We start from the raw sequence: 18,244 nt of genomic DNA on the forward strand, positions 1-18,244 counted from the left end.
GTTTTGTTCCACCTTGGGTAAGTCTTCTTAATAAGGATTAGTATATCTGTGGTAGGGGAGTAAGGAGGGGTACAGGGACAATGCTAAGTTCACATTATTCAGGAGGCATTCCTTGGTTAATCCCAACTGGAACCATATTTTTACTCTTGGCACTTATTTAATATTAGATTAATACTTATTGATCTGTCCCATTTAAATATTAAGTTCACTTATTTTTATTTTTTAAATTAATTTAATTAATTTATTATTTTTGGCGGCCTTTGGTCTTCGTTGCTGCACGCGGGCTTTCTCTAGTTGTGGCGAGCGGGGGCTACTCTTCGTTGCAGTGTGTAGGCTTATCATTGCAGTGGCTTCTCTTGTTGAAGAGCACGGGCTCTAGTAGTTGTGGCACGCAGGCTTCAGTAGTTGTGGCTCGCAGGCTCTAAAGCACAGGCTCAGTAGTGCACAGGCTTAGTTGCTCCGTGGCATGTGGGATCTTCCCGGACCGGGGCACGAACCCGTGTCCCCTGCACTGGCAGGCAGATTCTTAACCACTGTGCCACCAGGGAAGCCCCTAAGTTCACTTATGATTCTACATTTTGTTTTTCCAAAATATAAAGTTGATAAAAGGAGCTATAAAAAAAATAAAGCTGCTGTATGGCTTCCCTGGTGGCACAGTGGTTGAGAGTCCGCCTGCCGATGCAGGGGACATGGATTCGTGCCCTGGTCCAGGAAGATCCCACATGCCGCGGAGCGGCTAGGCCCGTGAGCCATGGCCACTGAGCCTGCGCGTCCAGAGCCTGTGCTCCGCAATGGGAGAGGCCACAACGGTGAGAGGCCCGCGTACTGCAAAAAATAAATAAATAAATAAAATAAAAGCTGCTAACATTAAAAAAAATTAAATTAGGGCTTCCCTGGTGGCGCAGTGCTTGAGAGTCCGCCTGCCGATGCAGGAGACGCGGGTTCGTGCCCCGTTTCGGGAAGATCCCACATGCCGCGGAGCGGCTGGGCCCGTGAGCCATGGCCACTGAGCCTGCGCGTCCGGAGCCTGTGCTCCGCAAATGGGAGAGGCCACAACAGTGAGAGGCCCGCATAACGCAAGGAAAAAAAAAAAAAAAAAAAATTAAATTAGAGCCATGTTTTACTTATTTTGAATTCCCTTCCCATGCCTCCAATTCTACTAGCAACTACAGTTCTCAAGACTGAATGAATGCTTTAAATAAATGACTTAAACGAAAAACAAAATTAAAACAGGTGGCTTAAGTATTTTAGTACTCTTTAATTATCAAGTATTATCACCAATCAGATCAGCATTCTCCCTTTTATGAAGTATTTCTAGCATAATTTCTATTCAAAAGTATAGATTAGTTTACAATTTCAGAAACAAAATACAAATTTCAATGAACATTGCAAATTTTGTCTCTAGTACACAAAAAGAGAAAGGGGACTATTAATGACTCCAAGTATCTTAGGAACAGAAAAAAGGAAACAAAATCACTTGCCTGGGTTTCCTTCAAAACAAACTTATTTTCCATATATTTCAAACTTACTCATTGTTTAATTCTAAAGCTTGATAGGCTGCTTTGATTCGAGCTGGAGGATTTCTTTCCCTCCATGCCTTCTGCATAACTGTAGGAAAAACATTTCAAAAAGTAGATGATATGGTAAACATAAAGTATCTCATGCAAAACGTATGAAGAATGAGTTAGAAGAGTAAACAAAGATTTAAATAACATGTTCTTAAACATAAGAAATAAGAAATGGGGGTGATGGCTCACATTAACCTCATGAGAAATTTACATTAAATTTGGAAGCTTCACATAAAGTAGAAATTAAAATATTATTTCCCTGATTTATATGAATAATAACATAGATGGTACTTAAGTTAATTACATCATTATACATGAACATTCATATATCTAAATGCATATTAAAATTGATATCAGATTATAATCCATGAAATATTCTAGTTCCTTTATCCTCTTGAGAAGGTTCTATGGAACTGTTAAAAATATACAAAAAAACTTAAAAAACACAGTATTTTTTTAATCAGTGATTCAATCCATGAAGAATGTTTGAATTTACATTTTGTATAAAAAGGGGGGTAAAAAGGAATTAACTTAGACTATAGTATATTTATGGAAAATGTCAGTCTCTACTAAGAGTCAAGAAAAGCCTGAATTAGGATATCTCTGGAATAACAATATTAGTTTTGTTGTCATTTACTGCACCAAAATTAAAATTTCACACTAAGCAAAGTTTCTTAAAAATTAAACAAACAAGGACTTCCCTGGTGGTCCAGTGGTTAAGAATCCACCTTCCAATGCAGGGGATGCAGGTTTGACCCCTGGTCAGGGAACTAAGATCCCACATGCCACAGGGCAACTAAGCCCGTGCGCCACAACTACTGAGCCCACGCGTTCTGGAGCCCACATGCTACAACTAGAGAACCCGCACACTCTGGAACCTGAGCACCACAACCAGAGAGAAGCCCGTGTGCCGCAACAAAGATCCCATGTGCCGCAACTAAGACCCGACCTGATGCAGCCAAATAAATAAATAAATAAAAATTTTTTAAAAAACTAAACAAACAAAGTAGATCCATGAAACTATCTGGCTTATTTCAAGTTTGATAAGAAAAACAGAGAATCTATGAATGTTGCTTTTGGAACAAAACCTACAACTGTCCAGAAAGAAAAATGTGGAAAATGTTTGAGTTTTCCTTTGGAAACAAAATATTAGTTTTGGCTTAGAAAAGGAGACAATATATTCTACTTGGGTAACAAAAATACATTTCTCAGATCAAACATGTCACCAGCTAGCTGACAGCTAATGCTTCCTGAACTTGACAAATTGATGCAAGTCAGCACCCATTTGATAATAACCAGGTAAAGAATAACATTTTGCTTAAACATTAAAATATTACATAAAAATCAAGTATAATATTTGACTTGCCATTTTTGATCGAGGCGCTCTTCTGTAAGTTACATGATATTTTCAGGTTAAATTTTGACACTGAATCTTTATTAACAGTTTAAATGGTTATTTGGTATTCTAGCATATTAAGTATATACAGTAATTTATTTAACCAGTTCTCTTTTGATGGATAATTAATGTTTTGCTAATACAGAAATGTGATAACCATCTTTCAACATCTATCTTTGCAAACCTGACCAAATATTTCATTTTTAGAAGTGGAATGGTTGGTTAAAATGTATGATTGATTGATTGATTGATTATTTACTTACTTATTTATTTATTTATTTAGTGGTATGTGGGCCTCTGTTTGTGGCCTCTCCCGTTGCGGAGCACAGGCTCCACACGCACAGGCTCAGCAGCCATGGCTCACGGGCCCAGCCACTCCGAAGCACGTGGGATCTTCCCAGACCGGGGCACAAACCCGTGTCCCCTGCCATCGGCAGGCAGACTCTCAACCACTGCTCCACCAGGGAAGGCCTGTATGCATCTTTTAAAAGATTTTGGATATATATTTCCAAACTCCTCTCAATGAGACTGTATTAATTTACATTTTTTCAGGCAGTGCAGGAGAGTGACTATTTCCCCACTCCCTTAACAACACTGAGTAGTATCAATCTTTGCTAATTTAAAACATGAAAACTTATCTCATTTGCATTTGCATTTCTTCTATTTCTAGTAAGGTCATCTAATCCACCATTAAGCATTTTTTCTTATTCTCATGTTTTCAAATGCTCTATCCAGCCTTATTATTCCTCACAACCAATGCACTTCTAAGCCAATGAGGAAAGGGGAAATAAAGTAGAGGAAGGAATATACTTCCTTCTAAAACAAGGTTTAGGAATAATTTAAAGCAATATGCTCATTTAGTATTCAACTGTCCTCTTTAAGAATACTCGATATGCTTAAAAAATAACACGAGCAGTTAACAATTCAATCAAAAATTTATCTATTTTTCAAGTTAAATACTATTCTAATATGCTAACCAGCAGAAGAGACTACCATTCAACCCAAGACCATGGGTCACAAATATAAATGCCTTGAGACCAGGCAGAAAACATAAATGACTGAACTAAAAGCACATGCACTGTCTAAGAGAGTCACAGCTCAGGTCTAACTAATTACTGCCAAGTGGAAATGCAGGTCCATATTTCCCAACTTAAAATTGTAAATCTGGAGTTTAATGTTAAATCTCCTGATTTTTTTAAATGTTGAAAAAAAAACCAAAAACATGAAAGCAAATTAACCAAAAAAACACTGCTGGCTGGCCCTGAGAATATGTTTGTTCACTGTCCTAAATAAACAAATCAATAGAATAAGAACAAAAATCGACTAACTTAGGGCTTCCCTGGTGGTTCAGTGGTTAAGAATCTGCCTGCCAATGCAGGGGACAGGGGTTCGAGACCTGCTCCGGGAAGATCCCACATGCCATGAGGCCTGTGCACCACAACTACTGAGCCTGTGCTCTAGAGCCTGTGACCCACAACTACTGAAGCCCGAGTGCCTAGAGCTTGTGCTCCACAACAAGAGAAGCCACCACAATGAGAAGCCCACGCACCACAATGAAGAGTAGCCCCAGCTTTCCTCAACTAGAGAAAAACCTGCACACAGCAATGAAGACCCAACGCAGCCAAAAATAAAGAAAATAAAATAAATACATTTATTTAAAAAAAAATCTACTAATTTAGTAATTACTGATGACAAGAGTCAAGAGAAATTTGTCACATCACACATATAGGCACGTTTGTCTTTTTTTAATATAAAACTATAGACATAAATCATTATCTTTATGTGAATATCTGAAAAGATCAATATGGAACCAACAGTCCATTTCTGGATTATCATTTGTGGATAAGGTTTAGTTCAGTCTTTAACTGGGATTATGCATACCTCTAGAAGTACGACATGAAACTTTGCAAGGACCAAAATGGGACACACCATTTTAAGAGAATCAATTTCTAAAGCTTCAACTATATATGACTCTTTCCTATAACTGATCTACCTGAAGAATGTTCCTCTGATTGGTCTGTCATGCTGGTTTTCCTTTCCTAGCCAACATACGCTCCCCGACTCAGTGCGTCCCCTAAAGATATATTACCTTTTCCTACTTTACAAAAGAAAAGCTTAACTTTTCACCCATCCTGAATCTTTCCAAGGTACATTGCCCTCGAGTGTAAAGATCTCCATGTGCATCAAGGGACAATTCAAAGTTTGGGTTTGGTAGGAACCGTTTTTAATCAAGGAACCTATAATAGGGATTTGTGCCATTTACTTATTTAACAGTGAAGCTCAGCATTAGAAATAGAGTATTCTGGCCCCTGGAATTTCTGAATTCAAGTATATTGTAGAGTGGGGAGGGAGTGATAATTTTTATCAGTTCCATTTATCAGCACCCTTTCTCCCCTTACTATCAAAGCATGCATTGCTCCTAAGGGAAGGTAACCTCATAATAAGGCAAAGAAAGCATTAGTAAGGGATAATAAAGGCAGTGGAATCTTGTTTTGGCCAAGTGATAAGCTCACGGCAAGGCTTTAAGACTTATCTATCTTTCTATCTTAGAATCTGAATTCAGAAGAGAGATGGTTGTCATAGGGATGCATGTTAACATGTTTATTTGAATTAAAAAATAAAGTCAGACTTCTCTGTCAGAAAGTAAGTCTGATTTAGTTGACAGGAATGACAATAAGAACTCACCCAGCCAATTAGGTTATATGGAGGACTCTTTCCAAAGTTGTAAGAGCCAAATATGTAGCTCGAAGGATTTGACAAAAATATAAAGTACATGATTCCATTTAGAACTTTATGATCAAAAGAAACTTAAATTTAAAAAAAATTATACAAAAACTGTTTATTGTGGAAAAGTATTTAAGTGTGATTAAAAAACTCTCAAATATAAAATAATTATAATAAAATCATACAGAGGTGTGGAATGGATGAGTTCAACAAGAAAAAGTACTTATATAAAATTTACTACTGTTAGAGTATTTGTTCATGTACTTTTCAATGGATCATGGTGGATATCAAGTCATTAGATTCCTTGAAATACATTCAAATATAGAGTATTTTAGTTTTATTTTTAAATGTCTATATTTATAATATGTTAAAAATTACATTCTTTGCAATTATTTAACCTTATGATGTCAAGTTAAAAATGTGTGAAGGGATACATAGTTTTTCAAAATTCTTTTAGGAGGTATGTGAACAAAAATGTTTTAAGACCACAGCTTTAGTGGATAGCCATGGTTGCTATTTGAAAAGCCTACCAAGGTTTGCAATTCTGCCCATGAGAGGGAGGTGAAGCCTTAATATCCAGAGTCACCTCAGTCCTCATAGTTAACATACAATACTGATTTTCCACTGCTGTTATTTCCTTAACATTATACTTTTGCCATTAATGTAAACATTAAGCACATAAACATACAGCAATTCCTTTTTCTCTGATTTGCAATTAAACCATTTTATGTAACTATACCAAAGATCCTTGGGTTTCCTGCTACTACAGATGCTGAATATATTTAATGCAGCAGAGATATATAGCACAATGAACTCACTTCAATGTTGGAAAACTGGCTGTTTTTCAGACCCTAACTGTTGGTGATTTTCTTCTGCCTATCAATGTGATGAGTAGAAGCAGTAATAGTATAGTGGTTAAGAGCCAAACTTGAGCTTGAAACCCAGCTTTTTCTTTTATTAGCTAGGTGATCTAGGAATTGTTACTTGTCTCCCCTTTGCCTCAGTTCCTTTATATTTAAAATGTGGCTGATAACAGTACCTATATCATGAAGTGACTGGGAAGATTAAATTAGTATCTTTATATAAATTGCTTAGAACAGTGCTTGGCGCAAAATAAGTGTTATACAAGTGTTAGCTATTATTACTGAAATTGCTTAAGACATCTGTGACACCAAGGCTATTCATTCATTCATACTTCCATCAAAGAATAAATATTAATATTTACAGTATATCAGGCAGTGTTCTAGATGACAGGGATTCAAAGATGACAAGTATAGTCCCTAATTTCCACAGTTTCACACATTATTAGGGAGGACAAACATTAAAACAACATGATAAACTAACAAATAAGTGTTTACAGTTGAATAAATTAACTAAAATTATTATAAAAGTGAGGTTGTGACTAAGTACTGTAGAACTGCAGAGAAGATCAGGGAAGGCTTCCCAAAGAATGAGACTTTTAATTTTGAAGGATAAAAGGAGAAGCATTGATAAGGTGGGAGAAGGCAGTCGAAATAGTTGTGACAAAGATCCCTGTCTTTAAGCCAAACATTTAAGAGTTTCTATACTCACTTTTACAGAGAAGATTAGACAGAACTAAACACAGACATTTCTATGATCTTCTACCACTTTACATGCATCTCTGACTTATGACTGGAATAAAATATACCCCATTTTTCTCTACATGCTGTGCCCCAATGTTTAACTTTGCCTTATTCTTTTTTTTTTTAATGTATAATTATAGGTGTTAACTTCCCCAACCAAAACTGGGTACACTGTTCTCTGTATAAGCAATTGCTGTATTCAATCTGAAAGGTTTTTTAAGTAATAAAAGAAGCAATTTAATTAATTTTCGTAAAATACTTTAAATTCTATAAAGAATTTAAATTTCATCTTATAAAAGACAAAAAAGTACGATAACCTAGTTTACAATCATAATTAGTTTCAATTTAATCTGGGTTTCTTATCAATGATGCAAACTCCAAGCCAAATAACTTTGTATAATAAATAACTCTAAAAAACTTTAAAAATAATTTTTATGACTACTGTTTACCCCAAGAACAGATTATGACACATACCTGTGTCTGAAGGACGTAAAAAGTCCGTGTCACAGGTGAAAAAGGTCTGATGGTCCTGAGCTGACAAATTCATGTCATAGTATGTAAGTGGCTCTTTACCAGTCACCCAAGTGTATCTTTACCAAAACACAATAAAATATGTAAATTGAACATGAGAGAGCATCTGTCTGCTACAACAGATACTTTCTAAAATTCAAAAATATACTGCTACAAATCTTATTTCAGGATGTTTCAAAAGCTTATTATAATCAATAAAGCAAAAGAGATAACCTATCCAAACTACTTACGAGTACAATAATAAAACATCAAAAACCAAAACAGAAAAGGTAGATTATTCAACAAACAGTGCTTCAAAATTGAATTTGAAGATGAAACAATTTGACTTAAATATATACTTTTTAAAGTATACTTAAATAAATTCTCAGTGAATTAGAATTAAGTATTAAAAGTAAAACTACAAAAAAATTAGAAAAAAACAAGTGAATTTTTACTAGATGTCAAGATGATAAAGGGTTTTCAAACCGTAAAAGCAAAAAAAAACTTCAGATTTTACTAAATTAGAAATTTTACCTTTCATTTCCCCCTAAAACCCTCAATAATTAATAGCAGGTAACAAACTGTCTAATAAATACATTTTAAAATATCCAGTCTCATTGGTAACTAACAAATAGCAAATTAAAATAACTAATTTTGACTATTCAACTATAAAATTGGCAAATATATAGGGTGAGGTGGGACTCACACATATTGCTATTATAAATATAAATTGGTATTTACATTTTTTTCCAGAAATCAATTAGATAATATCTATCAAGAGTCTTAAAAATAACACCTAGTTAGATGATGGGTATATGGAATTCCATTATACCACTCTCTCTACTTTTGTTTATTTTTGAAATTTTCCACCATTGAAAGAAAAAATTAAAGGGGGGAAAAAAAACTGTTCACACCTTTTGATTCAGTAATTCCAGTGCTACAAATCAACCCTAAGGAAATAATCATATATGTGGCTAAAGATTTATATATAAAGCTGTCCCTCTAGAGTAAATGTTAACAGTGAAATATAACCTGTGACCTGGATAGGGGAGCAGTAGGTAAGTTATGTATGGTACCTCCATATAATAGAATACAGTACAACTATTAAAAATCATGTTTTTGAAGAAATTCATGTTTTGAAGAAATTCTGTGGTAAATTCACACATAATGAATCTTATATATTATGATGTTCAAGTTTTGTTTCTATATAAGTGTATAGAAGATAGACTGGATGGAAATACTAACAGCAGTTATCACTTAGTGGTAGAAAAAGGTGATTTTTTACTTTCTTTCTCATACATCTTTTTATTTTCCAACTTTCTACAATGAACATGTATATATTTTATAATCAGAAAAATCATTTTAAAAGCACATTGTGGGCTTCCCTGGTGGCATAGTGGTTGAGAGTCAGCCTGCCGATGCAGGGGACACGGGTTCGTGCCCCGGTCCGGGAAGATCCCACATGCCGCGGAGTGGCTGGGCCTGTGAGCCACGGCCGCTGAACCTGCGCGTCCGGAGCCTGTACTCCGCAACGGGAGAGGCCTCAAACAGTGAGAGGCCCGCGTACCGCGAAAAAAATAAAAATAAAAATAAAAATAAAAATAAAAGCACATTGTGTTATTTATATACATGATCAAAGATTTTAAGTTATTTAATTGTATAAATTGCCTTTAAAGTTTCTATTTAAAGTTTTTAGCTATTTTAGGAGAAATTATCATGAAAAAGGAAAAAGCAAATCCTTGTTCATTTAGCAAAGTTTGGTATACTTTCTAAAATCATAAAAAAAAAGAACGATCTACATTAACCCCAAAATGATTTAAAGCAGCTAAAAAACACATGCACAGTATCAATAACTTAAATTAGCAGTAAATATTAAAAGACTCAGTAAAGTAAAACAAGGATTTGGCCATAAAATGGCTCATACCAAAGAGTTCTATACACTTGCTAAAGGTTGGCTACGATATGATTCCAAGCTTCCTAGAACCACACAATGATTACCAGTGCAATTTAGACTTTTACATTAAGACAAACTAATCATTCAAAAAAGAAGCATTAAGAGTTCGTTATACTAAGATGAATTTCTCTTTAAGATTTTCATGAAGTAGATACTATAAGATAACAAGAATAGCCTAAAAACTTTTAAATAAACACAGTGAGAAGTTCAAGGACCTGTTTCTTGCAGAATCCCTTAATATAGGCTAGTGGCATCTATCATAAAAGCCTAGCTTTGGCTTCCCAGGATGTGACTGTCCTACACTATCAAGTACTTATGCACAAGGATTACTGCTAAATTATTTTGTATCCCCATCATTTTGCATAGTGCCAATACATAGTAGACATAAACTGTTTCTTGTTCAATTAATTAAATAACATGCCCCAGTCTACCTCCAGGTAAAACACAGCCCTTTCCAAAACAAAAGTAAAGTATCTTTGGTCATAAGTTTCAAAAGTCGTTTTCTCATTTAGAATAAAAACCAGAAGAGAAATGGACATAATAGTGTAGCTAGGGAATGGCAATACGAAATATAATATAAAAATATCATGCTCTGTACTGTTGCACAAATGAAATTTATATTCACATTCAGATTGATATTTTCTAGTGAATCATCAAATAAAGTTTGCAACTGAGCACATGTGCACAGGAATATGCTGACATTTGCAATTTTTTCTCAATCTCATGAATTCTTTGAAAAGGCTTTCTGCCATAAACCAAGAGCCAAATGTATACTTAAATCAGAAACATATGGTTTGAAGCAATGTTTCTCATGATTATAAAAGTAAATATAGTCAAGATGCTGCCAATTAAACCTTGGGCTAATCATTTTACCTTCTATCAGTATCTCCAACCAGAAGAGCTGTAATATATTTGTAAAAATAAATTTTTCCATAATACTTTTATTCTAAAACCAATGCCATAATTATACTGAAAGCAAAATGTAATACCTCCTATATTCTGCTCCTCTGAAAAGGTTTAGAGGATTTCTCCATACCTTGCATTCTAAAAAACAAAGAGAAAAAGGGGGAAAATAAGACAGTTTAATCAAATGTAGTTAAATCTTAATTTGGTCAACATGTATAGTCACTGTATGCTAAGTACAGTGCTAGCCACATATAGCACAAAGATGAATAAGGCATGGATCACCCCTGCTGTCACGCAGTATACAACCAAATCTAGTCATTCCCTTATTTCTGTCTCCATAGCATTTGGTTCACAATTCAAGTACAGCACTTACCATATTACAATGTGACTATCTGGTTTTCAGTTTCTCCTTTAAAATATGAGCTTTTAAAACTTTGCTCAGGGGCTTCCCTGGTGGTGCAGTGGTTGAGAGTCCGCATGCCGATGCAGGGGACACGGGTTCGTGCCCCAGTCTGGGAAGATCCCACATGCCACGGAGCGGCTGGGCCCGTGAGTCATGGCCACTGAGCCTGCGCGCCCAGAGCCTGTGCTCAAAAAAACTTTGCTCATTTTGTACTTCTGGAACCACAGCATTTGGAACTAACTTAACTGAATTAAGTGTAGCATGAGAATTAGTTATGTAAACTATCACCTACACTGTGTGATAGTGCTATGATAGAGATATATTTTGTTCCAAGAGATAAAAATGAAGTGATTAAGTTTGCTCTGGAGAAATTAGGGGAGACTTTAGAAAGGCTGTGACATTTAAACTTGAACCACTGTAAAAATGAGTAGAAGGTTGCCAGATGAAGAACATTCTAAGCAGAGAAGTACCAGAAAACCACACAGCATACTTAGGTTAGAGTACATGGTAGAAGGTGAGAGGGGGAGCTGTAAATGAGGCTAGAAAATAGACTGGGGGAAATTGATGAAGGGGCTTACATACCATGTAAAGAGTTTAGACATTATCCTTAGTCAATCAGAAGCCATCAAATGTTTATAAACAGAAAAATAACAAATATCAGGACTCTGTTTAGATCAGCAGTTCTCAAAGTATCATTCATGGAACTGCAAAGTAACAACTCGTTTCATAATAAATGCTAAGACATTGTTTGCCTTTTTAACTTGTTGACTTGAACCCAACCCTGAGAATAAGGGCGTCCTTAAATTTGTGGCCCAAGCACCTGACTTACCTCACACTAGTCCCAGTCCTGCAAAGTTGGGCTAATGGTACAAATCAAAGGTTGGTAAAACTGCTGGTACTTTAAAGTAGTGGTCTTTGGATTCCTCACCCCCACCCCAGTAAACAAGGCAACCAAATATGATGGTTGTCTCCAGTATAAGCAATTGTTTTTTGAGCTGGACTGACCTTTTTTTTTTTTTCATGGAATCTCACTTTTACTTGAAAGAGTCACTAACAGACAAATTTATGATTATTCAGACAGATACCTGGCAAACATTTTCTCAAAGTTGAACAAAGTGAGTCTGTCAAATTCAAGGAAGAAAAAGTAGTATTTGCTGCCAATGATAAAACTTGAGCTTTCAAGTACATATTAGAATTATGAAAAACTTGTATCAGTTACCATGAGCTTGACAATTTCTCAACTTAAAGGCTTTCCTGTGAGATTAGTGGTGATATTAACAAATGTCATTTTAGAAATTATACAATATTTAAATATTTGGAAGACATGTATAACTCAGGGAACAAGTATTTTCCAAATGGCCGATGCATGATTTATAAAATTATTCATAAGTGAAAGACCCATTCAAAATGGGACACCAAGGGATTTTAATGTACAGAACATGAAAAGTTAACTGATATAGCTTCAGATTCCACATTGCAACTCAACTTTAAGAAAGTACCTCAGTAAATTTTGGTGTTGTATTGAAAATGAATATCCACAACCTTATGAAAAGGTTATTAAAATACTTTTCCCTTTTCCAATTACATATCTGTGTGAGAACAGATTTTCTTCATAGATGTCAAGCAAAACAACATTTCACAACAATGCAGAAGCAGATATGAGAATAAGCAATTTTTTATTAAGCTAGATATTAAAGAGATTTAAATAAATGTAAAGAAATGGCAGTCTTCTGATTAAAATTTTCTCGTTTTGGAAAATATAATTATTTTTCATGATATGTGTATTAGCTCAGGCTGCCATAACTAAATACCATAGATTGGGTGACTTAAACAACAGAAATTTATTTTCTCACAGTTCTGAAGTCTGGAAGTCTGAAATCAGGGTGCCAACATGGTTAGATTCTGGTAAAAGCTCTCTTCCTGGCTTACAGATGGCTGCCTTCTTCCTGTGTTCTCACATGTCTCCTCCCATAGTGTAGAGAGAAATTAATCTCTCTTCTTCTCCTAAGGCTACCAATCCTATCACAGTAGAACCTCACCCTTACAACCTCATTTAACCTTAATTGCCTCCTAAAAGCCCTGCCTCCAAATATAGTTACATTAGAGGTTACAGCTTCAACATATGAATTTGAGGTGGAGGAGAGACACAGTTCAGTTCATAGAACTATGTTAACATGCAATGGGTTTCCTGTTATGTTAAAAAATAACTAATAAATAAATATTTTTTTAATTTCTGTTTTAATTTCTAATATGGTAAATATTGGGGATATAATCAATATATAAACAAAAGCTCTTTGAGGTCCTCAATAATTTTTAGGAGTATAAACGATTCCTGAATCTAAAAAATTTGAGAACCACTTTTTTACATAGTAAGGGGAGAGAATGTACTAAAAGGAGAAGTATCATAGGCAGGGAAACCAGTTAGGATATACAGCAATAGTCCAGGAAAGAGATATCTAAGGCCTACATATGGGACACTGAATGTTGAAATAAAAGAAGGTAAAATAGAGTCAAGGTAATTTTTGAGGGGAATCAATAGCATACGATGAGGGTCAATAGTCTAGAGAAGGAAGGGGAAATAAAAGTGATATAATCTAAAACAACTCAAAGGTTTCTATTTTGGAAATTAATAGATTTTAGGATTATGGAAGGTACCTATTAAAATAAGATAATTAGCAGTTTCACTTTGGACAGAATGAGTTTAGGGTTGCTTAAGGCCATCAAAGGTGGAGATTTCTAGCAAAGAGTTAGAAATGTGGGTCTAGAACATAAAAGAGAGCTTGGGGACAGAAAGTTAACATTGGTAATCCCAATATATATGTCTGTGGATGATAATATTATAGAAGGAGATGCAGTTACCCAGGGAGAGAAAGTGGAACCAAAGGAGAACTGTGACTCACTTCTGAGGTCAATTCATGCATCTCTTCTGTGAAACATTTTGTGGCCTTCCTTCCAATAACTGACCATTCCCTCTTTTCATCACCATAGTATCTTCCATACACTATATAAAAGTATCTTTTATATCTTTTGCCATCACTTATTTATATGTCTGTATCCTATACCAAGCTGGAATGTTCTTGAGGTTATCTTCACTTTCATTATGCAATGGTATATTCAATCTCACAATAGGGAATAAGACTGTATAATGAATTATTGTTATAATTATTTACATACTGGACTCGGAGCTTCTTGAGGACACATCTTTGTCATATTCATCTTTTTTTTTAAGATTATTTGTTTATTTATTTAATTTTTGGCTGCATGGGGTCTTAGTTGCAGCACACAGGATCTTCGTTGTGGTGCATGGGCTTCTCTCTAGTTGCGGCACGCCGGTTTTCTCTTTAGTTGTGGTGCACAGGCTCCAGGGCACATGGGCTCTATAGTTGTGGCGTGCGGGTTCCAGAGCGTGAGCTCTGTAGTTTGCAGCATGCAGGCTCTAGTTGAGGCGCGCAAGCTCAGTAGCTGTGGCACGCAGTCTTAGTTGCCCCGTTGCGTGTAGGATCTTAGTTCCCTGACCAGGGATCGAACCCATGTCCCCTGCATTGTAAGGTGGATTCTTTACCACTGGACCCCTAGGGAAGTCCCTCATATTCATCTTAATATGCTTTATTCTTAAGAGTTCCGTAATTATTTCATGAAAGGGGAGAAAGGAGTAGGGCAGAGAAAATTACCATTATTCCTTCCTGTACTCCTGAATGGCTGCCAACCTCATCCCTACTAATCCTGGTCAACACCCACTCAAGCTTTTTTTTTTTTTTAATTTATTTATTTACTTATTTATGGCTGCATTGGGTCTTCGTTGCTTCACATGGGCTTTCTCTAGTTGTGGTGAGTGGAGGCTACTCTTCGTTGAGGTGTGTGGGCTTCTCATTGTGGTGGCTTCTCTAGCTGCAGAGCATGGGCTCTAGGTGAGCAGGCTTCAGTAGTTGTGGTGCAAGGGCTCAGTAGTTGTGGCTTCTGGGCTCTAGAGCACAAGCTCAGTAGTTGTGGTTCACAGGCTTTGTTGCTCCACGGCATGTGGGATCTTCCCGGACCAGGGCTCAAACCCATGTCCCCTGCATTGGCAGGCAGATTCTTAAACCACTGCACCACCAGGGAAGTCCCCCACTCAAGCTTTAGGGCTCCATTTAAACAGTTCTTTCTTACAGACTTTCCCTGATCACACCTAAAAAGTGCCAGCAACTGCATTCAGGTAGTATTTTTCTACTAAATTAATATAACTCTAGTGGTTAGGTTTACTGAACAAATGAGACATTATGACATTCTGCAGAATTAACGCATTTGTATGAGTTAACTGTATGATTATAACCTATACCAAATGAAAGAAACAATAATCCAAAAATGTGATTTCTATCTGGCTTCAAATATTTTACTTTCCTAATTGCATAATTACTAGATATATATAAAGGAATAGTCTACAGTTTATGTATGACAACAGATTATCCATACATGAATAACAGATTTTGATGTCTTTGTAAATATACTGAGAAGAAAAACTATTTTTCCTAACTTTGCTCTCTTGGCAGAGATGACTAATTGTCTTTGTTCTCTCCTTTATCAGTAATAAGATCCCCTTATCACCTGTGCATATATACACTGAGAAAATGATTATAATTTCTAGCCTCCCTTACAGCTAGTTCTGGCTATATGACAAAGGTCTGAGCAGTAGAAAGTAAGTTGAAATAGTATGTGACGCTGCTTGGAAGTGTCCTTGGTTGCTGTGGGGTGGGGTGTGGGGAAAATGTCTTCTCCTGGCTTATTCTCCTTCCTAATGACTAGACTGTGGACATGATGGCTGAAGCCAGAGGAAATGTCTGGAACCACAAGGAAAAACTGCATTGGAGATGGTCGCAAACAAAATAGAAGGAGTCTAGGTCTCTGATAATCATTGCTCTCCATATCAGCCATGGATTACCTATATTTAAAGGAAAGACAAACTGCTCTCTACTGTTATGAGTTTTCTATCTGCCACAGCCAAACACAATCTTAACAATACAGCTCTGAACACACATTAAGTCAGTAGTAGTCACCTGACAAATTCTGTCTGCTGGTTTCACTTTCTCTGCTGCTGGAAGGAGAACCTGGCTCTGCAATGCTGCCTTCTGTTCCTCCCATCAGTGGTCGCAAATGGCTTACAGATACTTGCTCAATAAAAGATGTGCCGTGCTTATGGAAGTACCACCATTCAAATATCTGTGACAAACAGAAAACATCTTTCACTTAAAATAGAATTAATCAGCAGATATATGACCTCAAATCAAAACATTCTCTCAAGATGTTCCTGTTTAATTCAGCATTTGAAACGTGCCCTCCTTCCAAAAAATAAGTCAAACACAAGATTCCCTGATAACACATGCCAAGCCAAGGTAAAATGCCTTTTTACAACTTTGTAATGAAATTCAGACAAGCTTAGGCAACACTAGAAGAAATACGTCTGTAAATAAAGCATTAAAAAAACAGTAAGAAGTGTTTAAGCTATAAATAATGTAACTTACATTATAATGTCATTTTAGTCTATCTGTAGCATAATTAAAAGAAAAACAATTTTGAAACAACTAGCATGGTGGATTAACCACTAGACTAGGGTTAGAATGCCCACATTTGACTCCCAATTCAGCCATATATTAGCTGTGTGTTTTGGGCAAGTTAACTTCTAACCTCTCAGAGCCTCAATGTCCTATCTAGTAAATATGGTTAACAAGAACTGTAAGTGCTTTTAAACAATAAAGTACTACTCCAGTATTTGGTAGTATTACTAACGTAGGTTAAGAGTCAAGTTGATTCCCATATTGAACCATTTAAAAATCAGGATATTCATTGCTTTCTGTTTCCATGGTTTATCATTGTTATAAGAAGAGGAATCAAAAGCAGCTCTCTGTGTTGAATGAGCAGAATGTTTCATATCTGGATACTCCAGCCTTTTCAACTCCCTTTGCAGGCTCCTTTGGGTCTGAGCTTAAATGACATGTCCTAGAGAACTTTTCCTGATTCCACAGAACAGAAAGCTATGTTATGCACTCCCATTGGCTCTTTTATTCTCCTTTCAGAGTAATCTTTTTACTCGTAATAATTAGTTAAACAACTGGCTTTGTTGCTATTCTTCAAGCTTCCAAGCACATTACCTCTTCAGGTAGAAATAACACAAGCAGCGCAACTAGCTTTCTCATTTCAGGTGGTAAAAGAAATTATAAATAAACTTTGCTAATAAAAACTCATCAAGATTTCAAGGGTAATGACACAGTTTAACCTTTAAAATGTTACTTGAATTCTTAAGTTTTGTAAATTTAAAACGTTGGTTTAAAAGAAGTAACAAATTTTAAACACTTTTACATATTACATATGTAAGTTATATATTATATAAATGTTAAGTTTTCTCCCCTCCTTATAAACGAGGAAATTAGGACTCAGAATTCATGTCACTTGCCCAAAGTTATCAGATAGTAAATGGCAGAGTCAAGACTCAAAACTACATCTGCTGGTTCCAAGACCAATGCTCTTTCTACTACATCAGCTGTTTAAAGATAGTTTATCTTCTTTATTTAGATTTGTATATGCTATGACAAAATATGCTAAATTATGAGTAGTCTTTATAAATCAATAAATTTTAAGGCTTTTAATAACCAGAATTCCTCAATAATTTTTTTTTAAGTCAAGAGAAAAATTTCTTTCTCATCTGGTATTTCACTTCAACAAAATGGTCAAGTGTTCGTCCCTATTTAAAAAAACAAAACAAAACAAAAACCACTACAATATAAATGCTATTATTTTTACATTTCTATTATAGTTATAGAGCACCACCTAGAAATGAGAAAAAAATACAGAAAAATTTCATTGGCCATGCATGCCATAATACTTCCTAAGATTTTTATCTGTAGCAGTATTTTTCCAAAGCTTATACTAAGAAACACTAGTTCCCGGGGATGTTAATAAAGATTATAAAATTTTTTAAAATCTTTTTAAAATAAAAATGATAGCTTGGTTAAATAAAGCAAGGGAAAGCTGAATTAAACAGGTTTCTTTATTGTGGCACTTCTTAGAATAACATGGCCAAAATTCATTAGTGTATGTCATGTTGTTGCAAGCTTTCACACACACTATCTCATTTAATCCTCGTAACTATTAAGTTGATACATTTTTTTTTTTTTTTTTTTTTGGCTAACCCCGGGGGCTCCTGGGGTT

At 35.6% G+C, this 18,244-nt stretch overlaps 1 protein-coding gene across 4 annotated transcripts in view; it reads right to left on the reverse strand.

Moving 5' to 3' along the window:
• The window catches only part of ST7L (suppression of tumorigenicity 7 like), a 158,388-nt gene that overhangs the window by 136,384 nt on the left and 3,760 nt on the right, over positions 1-18,244 (reverse strand). For all 4 annotated transcript variants that reach the window (XM_007459036.1, XM_007459037.1, XM_007459039.1 and 1 more), the window contains exons 3-6: positions 16,096-16,258; positions 10,746-10,800; positions 7,767-7,882; positions 1,530-1,608 (exon numbers count right to left, since the gene is read on the reverse strand). In XM_007459036.1, coding sequence (XP_007459098.1) covers positions 1,530-1,608; positions 7,767-7,882; positions 10,746-10,800; positions 16,096-16,258 — 413 coding nt within the window. The remainder of the gene's footprint in view (positions 1-1,529; positions 1,609-7,766; positions 7,883-10,745; positions 10,801-16,095; positions 16,259-18,244) is intronic.

Source organism: Lipotes vexillifer, unplaced genomic scaffold, assembly GCF_000442215.2.
Source record: "Lipotes vexillifer unplaced genomic scaffold, Lipotes_vexillifer_v1.1 scaffold400, whole genome shotgun sequence".
Lineage (NCBI taxonomy): Eukaryota > Metazoa > Chordata > Mammalia > Artiodactyla > Lipotidae > Lipotes > Lipotes vexillifer.